The following is an 18,504-nucleotide window of genomic DNA, read 5'->3' as shown; positions in this document are numbered from 1 at the left end:
AGAAGCCTGGCAAATTGACCTCAATCAAAAACAAGTCTGTTTTATTTGTATTTTATTGAATGAATTAATCTTATTGCCTTCAGGAAGTACCATTACTAAACTGACATTAGCCATAGGAAACACACATATTTTCTAATCAATACTGCTCCACTGATAAATGTGCATTTTTAGTGAAATAGTCTTTCCGTTCTCCATCCACCCATGAAGACTGAACATATATTATCTCACCTTGCAAGTCTTTTGGGTAGTAGACTTTAGTTTGTTTGAAATTTTGTGAACAATTTTTATTAATATGGTTTACTTAATATTTCAAATTTAGCCATGTGAGAAAATTAGTCATGCACAGCCCATCATACTTTTAAATGTGATTCATGCGTAATTCAATGTGATTCACATCAGATGGGATTTTGAATGGAATGTACTCAGTGCTAAATGAAATATTTGTATTATTATTACATTATTAATATTCATACTTGTGGATTTTGCATGCATTTTAATCTTATGAATAAAACTACATTTATTTTTTGAGAAAGTTGCCATGTAACCTTCAATGTCACAACACAGATATACACGATCAGTTTATTTTTTATTTAAAAATGTATCAAAAAAGAGGTTAAAAACAAAAGCATGACAAAGTTATCAAAGAAAACATGTTCTGCCTCCTTACAAATTGGCACGTTGTCAGATGTCTTTATGAAATGTGACATGTTTTGATTAAAATACACAGATATACAGTATCACAGCTCCCTTTTAAAATCACAACTTTAAATTCTTTAAACTGTTAATCATAGCTAGTTTAAAGGAGACATATAATGCCCTGTTTTAAAGAAACCAAGATCATTTTCTGAGGTTTTGCTAAAACGTCAGCATTTGCCTTGGTAAAAATACCACAGAGATACTGTACAACAGCCCATTTCAATCATGTCTTCAGAGTTCTGTTCATAGCAGTTGGTTTTAGGGAGTGGGGTCACCCACCTGACGGTGCTCCTCTTTTCTCTTCCTAAGGGTGTGGCTCTACTGACAGCCATCATAAAGCTCTGTGCTACCCACTTCTGAGGTACAATAAATGCAGTGTGTTGTGAAGTTGTGTGGCTTGCTCATGTGCAGTTCATCCATAGACAGTTACTGATCCATCTTTTAAGGCACTATGCTGTCGCAAGTTATGCATAGTATTCGCCCAGGTTATTAATACAAAACAAGGTGAATGAGAATGCTGAACTAACATACTAACCTACACTTGATATTCAAGTGAAGATTGTGTCATCATTTTTAAAACATGCTTGAGAAGCCTAAGCTTAATTGTAGACGTTTTTAGAGACAAACATTAAAAAGTGTCATTTATATAGGTAATATTTCACCAGCACTTACTCACTTAACGTGTTTTTGTCTCCTTTTTTATTTTTTCATGTTTTTTAAGTAAAGACTTCTGGTTGTATGCTACTGATGCCTTCAGTAATACGTGAAAAGTCAACATTTTCATCTTTAGTAACAAAAAGGCAAGAAGAAGCTGAATTTTCCCGTCAAATTGTATATTATACAAAGTTCTGATACAGCATTATTAGCTAACTTCTTAATTTCAAGCTATAAGGCTGGAAATGTGCAAGTAACAAAAAAGATAAAATAAAAAGTAATGGGTTTTCTTTTCAGACACCCAAATATTTGCTCACAAGAGCATCAATTATTATTTTATTTTTTATGTAAGCCCCCCTAAATTTAACTTGCATATACAGGTGCATGCGGTACTGGGTGAACTTCATGACCTGACGGAAAATCTTGCAAGCCAGTTGCTCTCTTAATCAGCAAAGTACCTTTAATCATTTATAGTATCATTCATGGCTAATGCCCGTAGAAAAGGAAACTCATCCCAAACGATGACTGAGTCTTCCCCTTCTTCAGGTAGACACTCATGGCACGAGCCAAAAAAACACTGCTCCCTTGGCATCCCGTCAACCACCATGTTCTGGTAGCACTCTGGACTGAAAGACTCCGTTTCTGTTTCTAGGAGGGGCTGTGTGGACTCCGAGCGCAGATACACGTGAGGATCTGTGGGTGTCGGGCTGTTGCACGGACCAGGGAAGATCACACTAGCATAGGGAACAGAGTTGATGTTTGAACCAGGGTATCCAGGGATGAACGGTGACCCACAGATGGACTCTCCCAGATCACTGGTTTCCTCTGTACTTTTTAACCAAAGGTCATCGTCCTCTTTGCTCAGTTTGGTAGCGAGGTCCAGGAAGCTTAGGTGGGACAAGTATATTGGATTCGGCTCATCGTTATCCCAGGATGAAAGAGTATACTGCAAAAGGTAAAAAACAGATCAGTAATTAATGTCTTCCATGGTATGGACATGGTAGTAAACAGATTAGACTGAGTTCTGCAACGACTAAAAGACTTTGTTTAGGACAATTCAAAACCCTTGATTCTGAGGAGCATTGCAATGCTCTCGTCTACTGCCACACCGTCACAATTTGAACCTCTTCAGAAGAAAATCTGCATCCTCAGCCCAAATTTCAGAATCAAAAGATTGCATATGAATACGTAAACCAGCCTGACTTACTTTAGAAACAAGTTGAAGCTAAAATAGTTAAAATACAGTGGACTTGGAGAAATAAGGGTGCATAATTCCATCAAAACAGTGAAGCACAGTGGTGGATCTATCATGCTTTGTGATTGCATTATAACCAGAGGTTATGACATTGAGAGGGAGGACTGGATCAGTTAGAAAAGCTAAAGGTGGAGAGAATGGCTCCACCGCAAGATCATGATCACAAACACACCCCAAGACCCTCAATGGTCAGTGGTCGACTTTCCCAGGGGTTTACCATGGTCTTATTTCTCTACAATCATAATCGTCCACATTTTGCTGAGAGGAGTTGCAAGAATGTCCAAGAGCATCAAGCCACAAGAAATGTTTTGCAGGAAGATTTTGTAGAAATGAGTCAAAATTATATAAAAAACAAGATTTGAAATATTCTTAGCTTCTACAAAAAGTGTTTATCTATTGTGACAGTGTGCACCAGATATTGACCATGCAGGGTTCCCTAACTTTTGCTTCAGATAGTATCATTTTTTTTTCTGTTCTAAAAATTTGGAATTAGAAAAAAAGAATTTGTTTAAAGTATTGAAAAAAATGTGACTAATGTAACGAAAATCTAACCAGGGGTGCGCAAATTGTTCCTCAGCATCGATGTTTAGCCTCATACACTGATTATTTTGATAAATTCAAGACAAACCATAAATATAAACACAATATAAGAAAACAATAGTGTCTTATTTTCTTACTTATCAGACACAGAACGACATTCTTTAAAACGTTAAGCACGTCATCTCATTTTACGTGTTCAGTGCTTATAGTACTTTCAATCTAAAAACCTGTGGGTAATAATGTTCCACACCTGAGTTGATTCGGATGTCCATCTTTTGATGCTGCTGTTGGCTGGATCAGGAACGAGTGGCCAAAGGTGCCCCTTCAGCCTTGAATCAGAACAGAAACAGATGTTGAGAGTTAATGACACCAACGCTTCAGTGTATCTTAAGAGAGCTCGTGATCATTTTACCTTTTGTGTTTGTAGAAGCAAGTCAGGACGATGAAAATGATCAGCAATGATAGTCCAACACCAGATGGGATTATTATCACCACCACAGTAATTGGATCTGAGAAAAGAAAATGATGCCATTAAGTCAAATAGGACTTGAGAATACACATCTTGTTTATTTTTATTTCTACAAAGCCACTGCAAACTAGTAATAGTATACCAACCATAGTCCTCGATATTAAAATGTATTGTTGACCCATTTAGGCTCCCGCCAAATGTGCTAACCATCATAAACGCTTCACAGCAAGACTCAGTGTTGTGGATTTTCAGGATCACCTTCCTCTCTTCTTGGCTCGTACTCACAACTGGAACATATTTCCAACATTAGGAAACAATGACTATAGAAAAATGTCATATGGCCATATGGCCATTAAAAAGTGTAGAGCTTTAACCTACCATCAAAAGGTCCCTTCTCATCCCTGTAGAAGACTGTGTAGCTTTGGATAATGCCATTCCTTTGATCTAAAGGTATTTCATCCCAGGTGAGCTCAATATGGGACTTCCACATCTTTTTAGTTTGTAATTTTGGAACCATGGATGGAGCTTTTAAAAGAGAAAGATCTATCAGAGTTTGACATTTCACATCCCAGCTAATGAGCTGTGAGCTCTGCAGGCCAGAAAAAATAATCAGTCATGTCTTTCCACAAGAGGGCATTATTCCACCACATGTTATCTGGTCACTGGGCGATTGCACGGTTCATGTTATCTGACTCATGTCAATACTTTTCTCACATTTTTAAAGTCAATTCAGCCTGACTCTTGCACCACTGCTTGCTCTTTGTGTGATCCTCTTTGTGCCTTTGGTGACTTACCCTTTTGTCTCAAGTAGGCCTTAATAGTCTGGGGAAGACCTATCCCATCCTTAAACCTAGGATACACAGAGATCCCATAGGGCTTGTAGGGCTCAATACTGCCTATTGATGAGAGTGAAGAGGTTAGAGTGGATCAGCGGCACATAAGCCATGAACAGTGTGAACAGGCAGGTTGTGTACAGGAAGAAGTGGAGAAATCTTTCACGTGAGCAGTACTCGAGTTGAGGGGGGATGAGGGGGGATGGCATCCCCCCTGAAATAAAAACGGTCCAAATCATCCCCACTGTAAAACTGCCATCCCCCCTTTCCATCCCTTATGTCATTTCATCAATTAATGTGGTTTTACTGCTATTTCAACATTTAGAGTCATCACCAGAAAAATAACACCAGAAAAATAACTTATTTGACAATTTTCACCTGTTTCAAATACATTTTCACTTGAAATAAGTAGGAAAATCTGCCAGTGGGACAATATTTATTTTCTCATTAGCAAAAAAATCTTGTTCCACAGGCAGATTTTTCTACTTATTTTAAGTGAAAATCTACTTGAAACAGGTGAAAATTGTTGTTTTTTCCAGTGATGAATCTTGTTTTAAGTGTAATGAGATTTATTTACTAAAATGAGACATTTTAACTAGAAATAAGACAAATATTCTTGTTAAAATTTTGAGTTTTTGCAGTGATCCATTTAACTTATCCTGTGAAGGACAGAAACATATTGATAAGTTCAGAAAACTGTTCTTTATTTTTGTGTTTTGATGTATTTGATGTAAGCCCAGTGGATATTTAAAGCTTACAGAAGGCTGCATTTAACTGCTGTTATGTCATTCCTGCAGTATTTCTGCAGGTGTTTTGGTCAGTGCTATTATTTGTGATATATTATATTATTTGTAATCAGCACAAATTATCTCTCCCCATATGATAAAATCCAGCATCCCCCCTGATTTTTTTTTACAACTCGAGTACTGCACGTGAGTGATTGATTCTTCTTGTAAATGATGATCACACGCTTAAAAAGACAAAATAAATGCTTTGTGCAATGTAAGCTGAATGGATTCTAAAATAGGTATTACAAAGACTGTAGACAAACCTGATATGACGAGAGTAGAGTAGTTTTTGTCAACGGTGTCAAACCGGATGTAGGAGAGGTTGGTTTTTAACAAAGGTCTCCACTCTACCACATAACCCATGAGACCTGAGGTTTCCACACTTGTCCACTGAACCAGAAGTGATCTGTCATGGTCACAAGGGACTGCTGTGACGCTTTGTATTGGAGTTTGATCTATGGCAAAATAAATAAAGAATATTTGTTATACCAGAATCCCTTTCTGCATTACCCAAAAAGAAAAGAAAAAGAAAGAAAACAGATTCCAGATACCTTTAGGTCTGTAAATGCGTATTTCAGTGGGGTAGGAGCTCCCTACTTTATTTACAGCTCTCAGATACATTCTCTTGACTCTTCCAGGAAGCTGGAAAGTGCAGTAATTCTCATTTGTCGAGCACTGTTGATTCATTCCACCGGACTGTTTTCGGAATGAGATGATATATGACACATTTTGGCTGTTGGCACGGAACTGCTTTGATGGCTAAAAAGTAAATAAAAGAGAGAAGGTTTTCAAATACAAACCTTGCTTACTTCACCAGCACTATAAGTTAATGTACCATCAAACTGTGACAGGTGTCAAACAATGACGTGCATACCTTCCAGAACAATTCTATGTTTAGTTGTTTGTGCATGGGATCCCTTGATACTTTTAACCAAGAGTCTAAGCGTCCAGTGGGAGCTACAAAAAAAGAAACACAAAAAGCAAGAGACAGCTGTCAGTATGGCAACTTGTCAAAAGCCGTAACTTCTTCTCCAACTCTTAAGAAAATAAAACTTTTCTGCCAAAGTATGCAACAAAATACTCAGCCTGAGTAATAAGGTAAAGCAACAGGAAATTCAGATCACGACATTTGCATATACTGAAGGCAAAAGGTTGGAAAATGCTACTAAGTGTATCAATCTGAAGTGAACAGAGGCGTACCGGTATCTAAGGTGACTCCAGATTGGCTGCTGCTCCACTTGCTCCAGGGGCTCTGCTCATATCGGACTCTAATTTGGACCAAATACTGAGTCCCATGAAGAAGATGACATCGTTCCACAGGTCTGGATGATTTGACGCGGCTTTTAAGGATCTAGCACAAATGATACGAACATTGAAGACTCCAGGTGGGGTCTGACGCTCTATGGGCAACTCTCACTCCTGGATCAAGTTTAAGGCGAGAGAAGCATAAGGTTCCACTGGTTTGAACTCACCGGCTCCTCGGTCCACTCGCTGCTGTCGGCAGTCTTAAGGCGGACTTCCAGGTTTAGACGTGTGCTGGTCAGCCAATCCTGGTGCGGCGACAAGTTCCAGCTCAAACTCAGGCAGCCAGCTTTTTCAGGCTCGTGAATCTTCACTATCTCAGGAGGGTCAAACTTAGCTAACATAAAAAATAATAATAAAAAAAAAAATCAGGACATATACACATAACTTTCTCACTGAATTGGGATTTTTCTCATTAAAAACATGAAATAAAATAATCAACATAGAAAAAGAATAGACCCAGCGTTCCTGTCTCATGTGGCTTGCTTTTATGTTTTAATCACAGAGAAAGGTATCAAGCTTTTACCAAAATAAGGTGACCTTTGAAAACAGAGACACACTTTGAGCCCTATTGAAGGTATTTCTATTATTCCCAAATGTCACACACACACACACACACACACACACACACACACACACACACACACACACACACACACACACACACACACACACACACACACACACACACACACACACACACACACACACACTGACATTTAATTAATCGAGGAATAAAAAAAGTAATGTTTCCGAAATAAAAAATTATTCCAACTTTATGTGTGACAATTTGACTTTTCAAATGCTTGTCCAGGGCAATCACTATTCCTATTTGTAGACATCCTCACCTGCTCCAAGTGGCTCCAAAACGATGGGCGTTGATGTTGCCTCTCCAAGATCGTTCTTACCCTTCACGTATATTTTCATTTCAGAATACAGAGCAAATTGAGGGCGAGGGATTGTGTAGCGGTGAACTCCTTCTGGCAGCTCATATGTATAGTTCCTGTTTGAATCCCTGAAATGACAAAATCATAATTTGAGAAACACAATTGCACAACCTCACACACACACAGACATTGCGTAACTGACATATTATGGGATAAATATTTTTGACTCTTTTCACACGTTGACACATGCAATGCTTTAGTAAAATACCATAAATACCATAATTTTACAGTACTGAAGCTCCCTTTATAGATGTCACACCTCTCTTTACAGCTGCCAGTTTTGCCAATGGTCAAAACTAGCTGTGGGGTACGCCTCACGAGTGACCGGCTAGTATACATGGATTTCAGTCACGTGACATTTTTTGTTGTCAGCGCCATCTTGAGGACCGACCGCGGACCTTTCCGTCGCGCAGCCAATATGACGTCTCACCTAATAACTCACTTAACTCCCGAAGAACAGCAACGGTATCTACAGAAAATTGACACTTTAGGTTTCGATCCGTATCTAATAGCTAATCAATTACTGACTCCACTCCAGTCTGCCAAAAACCTGCCAGATTTGTCGTTTGCGGACATATATATCTACCTGGTCCACAATCCTTCTCCATACACCGGCAAAGCCCTCAAAGCTTTTAAAGTACCGAAGCTTACCGCTACTTCACATCATGATGGGTTAAAGATGCCAAACTTCATCATGTGGAGGCCAAAAAAATGTTGGTGGTAATAGGAAAGGTAAGTGACAGTCTGGTGATGAATAGCATTGAATTGCCTGCACAGGATACGTTTATGTAATGAAAAGTAAGAAGGCAGTTCACTTTTTCAGTAACGTTACTACTCTAGAAAGTAAAAGCATATCATCATGTCACCATAAAACTTTATTAAAACATAAAATATAAAATATGATTTATTATATTATTAATGCAAATGTTCATCTTGCGCTCCCGATCTCCTGCGCGGTGCGACCCGTGACGTCTCCATCACCAAGCGGCTCTCCCAAATCCAACTCAGCCTGGATCATTTCTCGTGTCCTCTGCTTTTTCCCCACATCTCAGTAATGATCTGACATGCTGACATGTTTGCTGCATTTAACACCACGAACACGCCGCTCATTCCACGCTGTTCGCTGTTTGATTGCGTCACCACACGCAGTTATTAATTGTTTTTTTCCCCCCCCACTTACAGGACCTTTTCTCTCCCTCCCGTCCGATGTTCTGGGACCTATATAATAATAGGATATTATTTATTTCTGCCACTTTATTGTGGTTTTTGTGGTGAAATGAGGAGGAATCATAGATAACTTCTCATTTCAACTAACTGGATCAGCCGTTCCTCATCATGACTGTTTCCTACAGCGCTTTCAACCGGCTTTCAACACGAGTGAAAGGAAGAAAATAAAAGAACATTTAAACATCACAATATACCACAGCCCACTTAAAGCACTGATAAAAGGTCAATCCCGTTTTTTTAGACTTATTATTGTCGCATCCCACGGCACAACAGATAGACGGCATGCTGAAAGTCGGTCCTCAAGATGGCGCTGCGAGTACTGTGTGACGTCACATGAAATCGATGAATACACACACTCAAAGGGAATCGAATGTAATAAAGTATGTTATATTCTGCCACGATATGTAGAAATAGTGACCACGTTGGGCTTGTTGTCATTGAGCCTGTCCAGTTGATCTATTGCTTCACTTGCCAAACTAACACATACGTCTATGGTTGAGCTGGTGGCAGCAAATAGGAACAAAATGGTGAATTGTATAGACATACAGCTATTTAAATGTCGGAATCCTGTATACTTTAGTTTTCTTTTTTCTTTTGTACTTTCTTCTGAGTCTCAGCAGCTTCTTGTAATGTCATGTTCAAGCGCAGGTCAGGGGCTGTAGCCTATAGGGGATGCATTGAGTGCTTAGGCCAGTTTCAGTCCAGCTGGAAGTTTACAGGTAGGGATTGTTTACATGAGTTAGACTGTTAATTTGATTTTAGAGGGACAAAGGTGTTTACATACATATATTTTAAAGTTATTTACATAGGCTTCTGGTGCAACTACCACTGAGGTAATGTAACAGCCAGCAATCAAGTAATGAACCAGACGAGAAGCACGTTGCATTTTGTATTTTATTCATCTATTTGAATTTGGTTGAATTTCCTAGCTGAAATATAAAGCATTCGATTACCAGTCAACCATTAATAAATGACTGTTGTCTTAAGTTAAGTAAAAATATAACTGCTAATGAACATTTCCTGGAAAAAAAAAACACCAGTTTTAATTTCCCAATTCTGAGAGATTGCAGAATGATCTGATTGTGGGTGGAGATAAAGATGGGGAAACTGGACGATTCCTCTCCAAGCTCGGTCAGTGGTGTAACACTGCCCTGCAAATCTCTACTGCTTACTGAATCACGTACTTGTTAGAAGCAGGCACCAGACAAACTAACACGGCTGTGTGGTGTCACATTTTTTGGGTTGGTAATGACTTCAGAGACTCAAATACAGGCTTCAAGTGCAAAAAAGTGACTTTTTTCTTTTATAATATGTCACTTTGAAACATTTGTGACTCCAAACTGAGATTGTCTTCCTCACAGTTGTTTCTGTGTATTCTTAAATACTGTCAGGAGATTACCATATCTCAGTGTGGAGGGTGTACGTCGTAACAAGGTGTGTCTCCTGCAGGCCAGGATCCCATCTGCAGGTCATGGTGTTGGGGTTGGTGAGGTTTGTCTGACAGCTGAGGTTTTGAGCTGCTTCTGGTGGATCTGATAATAAAAACAGGTGATAAAAAAAAAATCTGTCAAAAAAGATCTATGGAATTTAGATAGGCATTTCTGTCATTGTGTGAAGTAATGTCATTCTAGTTATAGAATACCTTAAACCCACAACCACACACAAACACATGGATGAATGTAACCACACACACACAAAGCTTTTGAGCCTTTGGTGATCCTGATTTTTGATTGTAATAATAATGATAATGGATTAGATTTATATCGCGCTTTTCTAAGGACATTCAAAGCAATTCCAACGGTTCCATTTTTCATTCACTCCATTCATACTTGGTGGTGGTAAACTACATGTGTAGCCACAGCTGCCCTGGGGCAGACGGCCTCTCCTACCAGCATTCATACAACATTCACACAGCAGCGATGGCCTCACTGGAGCCGAGGAGTGTCTTGCCCCAGGACACAACGACAGATGACTGGGGGGAGCCGGGTTAAACTGCCAACCGCTCTACCACCTGAGCCACTCACATTAGTGAATGTATGCATATTTTTCTAACCACGGATAGGCAAAAATATATCAGAATACCTTTCAAAATAAAATATAAACTACAAACTATAAACTACTACTAATTTATCGAGATAAGATGCTTTATTTTGCATTTTTGATTTCTCTGGAACTCTAGGCTCTAAAACATTGTTCACAACAAATGGCAACTAGTTTCAAATTAAAGGTATAGTAAGAGATTTTTGGATGAGATCATGTCACGATTGTAACAATAACGTAAAAAAAACAACAGAAAGCTACCTCCTCCCTCAAGTTCTCTCCAAGAAAACATAACTAATCATGAAAGTATATTTCCAAAGCAAAACCAATTGCAGAAGCATAACCTCTCTTTCTATCAGTGATTGGCTTGGGTCATTTTTCTTCTCCCTTTTTGTTGTAGAGTAAATAAAACTGTACCAGTATTTGATATAGTCAAATGTGTTCTCTCTGAAGAAGCAGCATCCATGGGACACTGGGACAGAGACATTTCTCCGCACATGTTAGTTAGTTTGGTTTGTTGTGTTTTGTAAGTTTGCTTTTGACCATAATAATAATAATAATAATTTACTCTTAACTAAGTTTGGTGGGTTAAGCTTTCAGGACATGGGGGTTTTTAACTAGCAGATACAACATTAAAGAACGTGTTTTTATTATTGAATGTCCAAATAAAATATGTTAGTATCTTTTCCACTATTCCTGTTTCCGTTCCTTGCCAGTTGCCAGCCTTACCTGCTCTTTTATTTTTTTTTACTGGGAAATTCTTTTCTTCTTCATTGGTTAGTTTCTCTGTGGACTTTGTCCATCATGACAATCCTCTCTTAACAGGGCTAGCTTGCCTACTACATCCACACTACGAATCAATTTTCTTGTCATCAGCCTCAAGTTCAGAGAATAAATGCATTTTTCTTAGTCATGACATCTCGTTGACGTTTCAGAAAGTATTTTATGTTTTTACAAGGTGATAAGGCCAGTATTTATAGTGCTCCAATCCAAACTACAAAACACATTTAATGTTTGAAATATGAATTTTAAATGCATGTATAATTAAAAACTGATAGTAGAGATAGAATTGTCAGCCAGCACTTAAAGGATTCTAAAGATAAATCTTTTACTGATTATAATTACTTTTTCTTTTTTTTGTTTGGCAATATCATTTAGTTTGTTTTGGTGGCTATCATATAAAACAACTTGCGTCATGTTGTCTGTGGCCCACTAAGTGAGAAGGTTATTGTTGACACAGAAGCAAACTTCTGTTTTCCAGAGCTTAAATGCAGATCAGCTAAAACCGTGCGTGTTGAAACACTGCACTCATGTTTACCTTTAAGCACAGTTCTGGGTTGAGCTTGAAATGTTACAGTTTAATGTGAAGCTAAGTTACATACCTGTTAAATAAGTGCAATTGACCGGATTAGCTTTCAAGTACCAGTAATGGTGTTTGACTTTCCCACCTCTGGACTCACGGAGTATATGAAATCTGGCGCATTAATTGAAATGCTCCCTAAAATGTTATTTAAAAAGCAGCTCCTGTAGATATGCTGCGTTCATCCCCTTTTTACAATTTCTGTTCTGTATCCATAAAATGTTTCACTTTCCAAAGATGCAGTTTATTGCAATATATAACTTTTTCTGTGTGTTGAGTTATGATAAACAGAAACTAATAAAACCCTAATCAGATGAACAAGCATATGTAAAAGAATTTCCTCACATCCAGCCCAGATCGTCACTCCTGCTACAACTTGTCTGGTGTCCTGAATGCCGCATGTGAGAACCGCCCTGGTGTGATTGAAGCTGGACACAACAGCTCTGGAAACCCTGCTGCTGCCGTTCACTCCGGGGCTGCTGGGAATGAGGCGGTCGTCAAGGTGCCACTCGATGCCAGCAGCTTGTCCAACGAGCACATGGCAGCCCTCTTTGATGATACAGGCGGCTGCAACCGGCGACCCCAGACGCACCACCTTGCTGGATACCTGGACCTTCGCACAGGGCTCTGTGTCATCCTCTAAAAAAGGAAAAAAACACAGTTTTAGTGCGGAGAATGAGCAGGATTGGAATACTATTCAAGACAAGACTGTTGTCATCTCCGCCTTTGCATTTCTTTGTGGTTTCTTTTTGGCACTCACCGTTCCTCTCTCCGTTCACAGATGCCACCAGCAAGACGATCACTGACGTCCATGTGGATATCATCCTGACAAAACCTGTTGGGAAGCCGATTGGAGAAGGCCTATTTTTGAATAACAAAACGTCACGCTCAGTCCAAACAAAATGTGAATTTCCATTCCCTTACAAGTGATATACTGCTTTGTGGAGGAGGAATAAGGGAGACAACATCAGCCTGCTGTTTTCAAGATTTATATGTAAGCACCGTCGTGCTCAATAACTATGAGTGTACGGGCATCTGCGTCCTCTAAGAAATAAAAGTAAAAATGAAAGTCCTGATAGATCTGTCAGCTGATTTGTAGAAATATTCAGCAGCTGTCTGAACACACTGCATTGTTCCTCTTATGCAGTTAACAGTTAAAAGGTTAAACCTCCTCCAAGGAGTCGCAGAGGTGATAACTGCTAGGTGTTCAAAGCTAACCAGGCTTGTTGGGCACGCATTTTATAATTAACTGATCATGTAAGAAAAATAGAAGAATGGAGTTGATGGCCTATGCAGATGGAAAAAAAAAGTCCAACATGTTTTCCATCTGATAATAAATCAATGCTTCTTAAATTTCAGCATCATTTCATTCTCCAACATTAAGTATAGTGGAACTTGGAATCAATTTGTAGCTACTATTTTAGAAATACTTACCATTACACAAGCATGCAAGGTAAAGTTTGCCAAAAGTAGTACTGCAGATTCATAAAACACTGGCAACAAAACCCAGACCTGCCATCACAGCATGAACCCGTCTCTCTGTGGGTGAAAGAAGAGACAGAACGCGTTGAAAGAGGCTTGAAGCAGCTGTTTTATCTATCTATCTATCTATCTATCTATCTATCTATCTATCTATCTATCTATCTATCTATCTATCTATCTATCTATCTATCTATCTATCTATCTATCTATCTATCTATCTATCTATCTATCTATCTATCTATCTATCTATCTATCTATCTATAGATAGATTATACAGTTATCCCCTCACTTGTATCTAGGGATATTTGGAGCATCCTGGTGTAAAGTAACACAATGCCAAAAGGGAAACACATGAGCAATGGTCTTAGAGAAGCAATTGGGGTGACATATCAAGATGTAACAATAAATAAAACCGTTTGCAAACAATGTGCAGGCGTAAAAGCCTCGCTGAACATGTAATATCTTAGAGTTCATGCCAGCACAATTAGTATGAAGTATGGTTTGTTAAGTGTTACCAGGAGAAAGCCTTTTCTGTTTAAACAGAACACAGAAGCATTACTCTGGTTTGCAAAATTGCAAATGAACACACCTCAAGACTTCTGAAACAATACCCTTATGGCGAAATAAGGCGAAACAACTCCACTTTAGTTTCAGTTCCCAGCAGCATATTTGGATAGCTATCTGCCGTTTCAAAGAATGCCATCAGTAACTCTCTTATGAAATACCGACTCACTTAAAATAAGCCCTAATGTGTTGGCACTTTAGGATTTCTTTTCGTCTAGACACATTTCAGACGTATGGATATGGAAAATTTTGTTGGCACCTTTATGTTGAAGAAAAAAAAAACATATTGATCACAGAAATAACTTGAATCTGACAAACATCGTAATAATTAACTAAACATTTAGCAGTGAAAAAAAACGATGCCGTTGTCGAATTATGGTTTAACAGAATCATTTAAAAAACCTTTAATGAAATTGGCCTTTAGAAATTAGTTGGCAGTCCTATAAAGATTATAAATAATTGGACCAAAGTGACATATTACACTAAAATATGTTCTGTAATTAGCATAACACACGTCTTTGGTCTTGCAATCAGTCAGTCTGACTATTTAAAAGGGAAAAGTAATCTGCTGTTTGGCGTCATGGTGTTCAACACCCAGAACATGGGCCAGAGAAAGCAAACGACAGAGCTGTCTGAGGAGATCAGAAAGAACGTTTTAGACAAACACTTAAAGGCAAAGGCTGTTAGAACACCTCCAAGTGTAACTGTTTCTACGGTGATGGTTTAGGGTGAACAGATCTGTGGTCAGTCTCCTCTGATGTGGCTGCAAGAGGAAAAGTGATGACAATTTGAAGGAATGGATAACGAGCTGGTCGTCAAAGTGCCCAGAACAACTTCCAAAGACATTCAAGGTGAATTTTAAGGTCCAGGTACATCAGCGTTATTATTACATTTTCAATTAATTATCATTTAATAATACTTTTGTCAGTTTCAAGTTATTTCAGCGACCATTTACAGTTTTCCTTTCTATAGTGGAAGGTAGGGCTGGGCGATATGGACCAAAAGTCATATCTCGATATTTTCTAGCTAAATGGCGATACTGGATATATATCTCGATATTTTTTCTGTGCCTTAATTGGGGTTTCCCCCAAAGCATTATAGCATAGCATCTCTGTTAGCTTCATTTTTTTCTGAGGCAAACCCTTAAAAAAACAGTCAGTTTTAATACAAAGCCTCGTGCCAAATGTCACACAGGTACATTTATTAACAGAGGTCTGCACAATATCAAAATGTATAAAACAAATGAAATAAAAATAAACTGCCTGCATATATAGAATAAAAATGCTTCTTGAATAAAATAAAAAAAATATCCCTTTCCTGCATAACAATTAAATTAAAATACACTGTGCAATTAATACAATGTACACAGTAACAGGCAGACTTTTCCACTGAGGTTGACAGTTGTGCAAATAACAAAACATTTGTGCAAATCTCAAATAAAACATTCAAGTCAATTTGTCACAAAATAAGCTATATCAAAATCATTTAAAAAAAAAAAAAAAAAAATATATATATATATTTTTTTTTTTTTTTTAAATCGATATAAACGATATTGTCTCGTACCATATCGTGTTTGAAAATATATCGATATATATTAAAATCTCGATATATCGCCCAGCCCTAGTGGAAGGGTACCAACAATGTTGTCCACGTCACTACATGATCTCTTGCACATACATTCAGGACCATTAACTGAGACAACATCATTGAGAAACTTCCTGTGGTCTTGTAACATGTCTGATTTTGATAATTAAGATGAATTATGTAAAATCCACACTTTCTTTAGGCAAATCAGATGACAAAATCCATATCTTTATAGACTTCTTTTGCTCTGTTCTCCTAAAATATCATATATATATATATACAGTATATATATATATATATATATATATATATATATATATATATATATATATATATATATATATATATATATATAATATTTTATAAACAACATTGTAGCCCCCAAAGATGTACTGAACCACTAGATTACATCAGCTCTGCAAATTTAGGTGCTATTACCGATGATTTGTATAATTTGTAGCCATCACTCAAGCTTTCAGATCTCTCCCTTCTGTCCGTAATAACTGCATATTTGGTCTGTGTTTTGCAGCGAGAGGAAAATGGAATTTCTCCAGCGTTTCTTATCAGTGGTGCGCAAAAAGGCCTCCGCTTCCCTCTGCTTTCCTTTTTAGAATTTCTGCTCGCTGCTAATGGTTTATTGCCTGTGGCTGTGACAAAGACAATTAAAAGTGAGAGAGAGAGCAGAAGAGAGAATTTTGTCAACAAACAAGATGTGCCACACTCCAGAATTCACTCTGTATTGGGAGAATATGTCCCCGACACAAACATGTACATGCATTTCCTGGAACATTCCTTTTTTCTCGGGGAGTTGTGTCAGTCAAGAAATACTCTTGTATCTGTACGTCTCTTTTCCTGTTGCTGTTGGGGGTTACAAAACGCCCACTTTCAGGATTTGGCAATATCCTTCACACAGACTGCTATGACACACTCACCACTGGTTCCTCTTTTTGGGGGGCTTTTCTCATGCCAAGGTCTTTGGATTATACATTTATACATGTATAGTAACATGACACGCAGTCCAGAAAATGGTGACCTTTCGTGTCAGCACTTCTAAAAACTCCCAAAATGTAAAATTCATGGAAGCAATCTGTTTCACATCCTTTTTATTTTACATGAACAGAGAGCACGAATATATTTCCCAAACCACAAGGTGAAATACGGCTCCGAGACTGACAATCCGACATGAAGAATGTTTCAAGGATGAAGCGGCTTGAGCAGAGCCAACTGTCAAAAATGATTGTTTATGTAAAATTTAGTACCTATAAAAAGCAGTATGAATCAAGTGTTTTCTCTTTAAAAGAATAATAGCACTTTTATGACAGCTATTTTAAGACCCTGTGCAGCCACAGGACGTATTAAGTATAAAAGTAAACCAACAAAAGATGATAAATGGCGCAGGTACACTACAGAGTGGTCCAAAAATTAAATTAAGTTGAATTGTCCGTCCAACTGTCGAAGCTTGTGCCTGGCTCACTCAGAAGAAAAAAAAAACGTTTTGTGAAGTTTTCCCTTTCAGTTTGGCACAAGTATAAAAATGAAAGGAGCGGCAAATTGCTTGATGTGAAGATAAAAGAGAGCCATTTCAGAGGCTTGCCACTCACCACACAGCAGCAGCAGCAGCAGCGGCAGCAGCAGACCCAGAAAGACAAGAGGCTCTCATCAGCCCTGATAGCACGGGATGAAACAGTGTGGCTCAAAACTGCTCAGATTGGAGGATGTTCGTGTGTGTGTGTGTGTGTGTGTGTGTGTGTGTGTGTGTGTGTGTGGTAGCCAAGCAGCTGCAGCACCACCAACATCCTTGTTTTGAATTTGTGAAACTTCACTATTTTCCAGGAAGAAAGCACATGACTGATGGGGCCCTGTTATGGGAAGAAAAAGTGGAGTATTATAAATCAGCTTTATTGTGAAAGAAAATGAGTGTCTTCAACTAAATTGATCAAGTTTGGAGAAAAGTCCATTATTTTGATGTTTATTTTCTTATTCTTAATGCATTTCATCGGGATTACACCTCGTCTCATAGCAGTTAAATATGCATTTGTGTGGCGTTACGGTGTTCCTGGCCTCGCTTGGAGGTTTTTCACCTTGACTTCGCCATTTTTCCTCGAGTTATTAATATCGCTGCTGTCAAATGCGTACAGTACGAGTCCTGCTATAAGAATGTGATAATTCTGACTGAGGATGCCCCCTCTGCATTGAGAGTGACCTTTGAAGCAGCAGATCTGCAGTATCACAGGGGCTACTTCAAAATGCAGTCATCTCCCTCTCTGAGCCCGTGTAAGCCTTTGTCAGCATGATAATAGAACAAGCTCTTAAATGGGATTGTAAGCTGTGCCTTGACCCTCCCAAGGGCACTCGAAACTAGTTGTCATATCATGTTTATTAGCTTATTAAATCGTAAAATGATTGTGTGGATGAGGCTTCATTTAAAAACGGTGAGCGGGGCACGCCAGTGAGCTAACCCACTCAACTTTTAATCTAAGAGCCGCCCGCATTTCTGCTCTGTCACTCAGCTGCCCTCAAAATTATAATGGAGGCTAACTCTGGAGGAGGAATTAAATGCATGCAGCCGTGCGTTTTTAAACAGGAATCAGCGAGAGAAGAGAAAAGCAGGCACTAATTAAAAACACATTAAATGGTTATCATGAGTTGACATATTTTGCTTGATCTTATTTCCTAATCAGCAGTAATGAACAAAGTATTCTCCATCCACTGAGTATTACATGCAACGTTTCAGTGAGCAGTAAAATTAGCCGAGGGCCCCCA

At 38.4% G+C, this 18,504-nt stretch overlaps 1 protein-coding gene across 2 annotated transcripts; it reads right to left on the bottom strand.

Moving 5' to 3' along the window:
• Positions 1-569: 569 nt before the first annotated feature.
• On the bottom strand, positions 570-17,428 carry csf3r (colony stimulating factor 3 receptor). Of its 2 annotated transcripts, none has more exons than XM_061718474.1 (17): positions 17,343-17,428; positions 13,546-13,650; positions 12,872-12,946; positions 12,457-12,750; positions 10,111-10,243; positions 7,386-7,552; positions 6,708-6,874; positions 6,436-6,586; positions 6,110-6,192; positions 5,787-5,994; positions 5,499-5,690; positions 4,409-4,510; positions 3,993-4,139; positions 3,761-3,901; positions 3,558-3,654; positions 3,396-3,474; positions 570-2,296 (listed from the first exon to the last, which is right to left on the bottom strand). In XM_061718474.1, the coding sequence occupies exons 3-17, from the start codon at positions 12,933-12,935 to the stop codon at positions 1,811-1,813; spliced, it is 2,511 nt and encodes an 836-aa protein (XP_061574458.1). In that variant the 5' UTR covers positions 12,936-12,946; positions 13,546-13,650; positions 17,343-17,428; the 3' UTR covers positions 570-1,810. The 2 variants fall into 2 exon arrangements, with proteins under 2 accessions (XP_061574458.1, XP_061574459.1); XM_061718475.1 differs by lacking the exon at positions 17,343-17,428 and adding an exon at positions 16,180-16,293.
• Between the last annotated feature and the right edge of the window lie 1,076 nt (positions 17,429-18,504).

Source organism: Cololabis saira, chromosome 3 (assembly GCF_033807715.1).
Source record: "Cololabis saira isolate AMF1-May2022 chromosome 3, fColSai1.1, whole genome shotgun sequence".
Taxonomy (NCBI): Eukaryota; Metazoa; Chordata; class Actinopteri; order Beloniformes; family Belonidae; genus Cololabis; species Cololabis saira.
The sequence above is the reverse complement of the archived record's forward strand: the minus strand, read 5'-3'. Positions and strand labels throughout refer to the sequence as shown.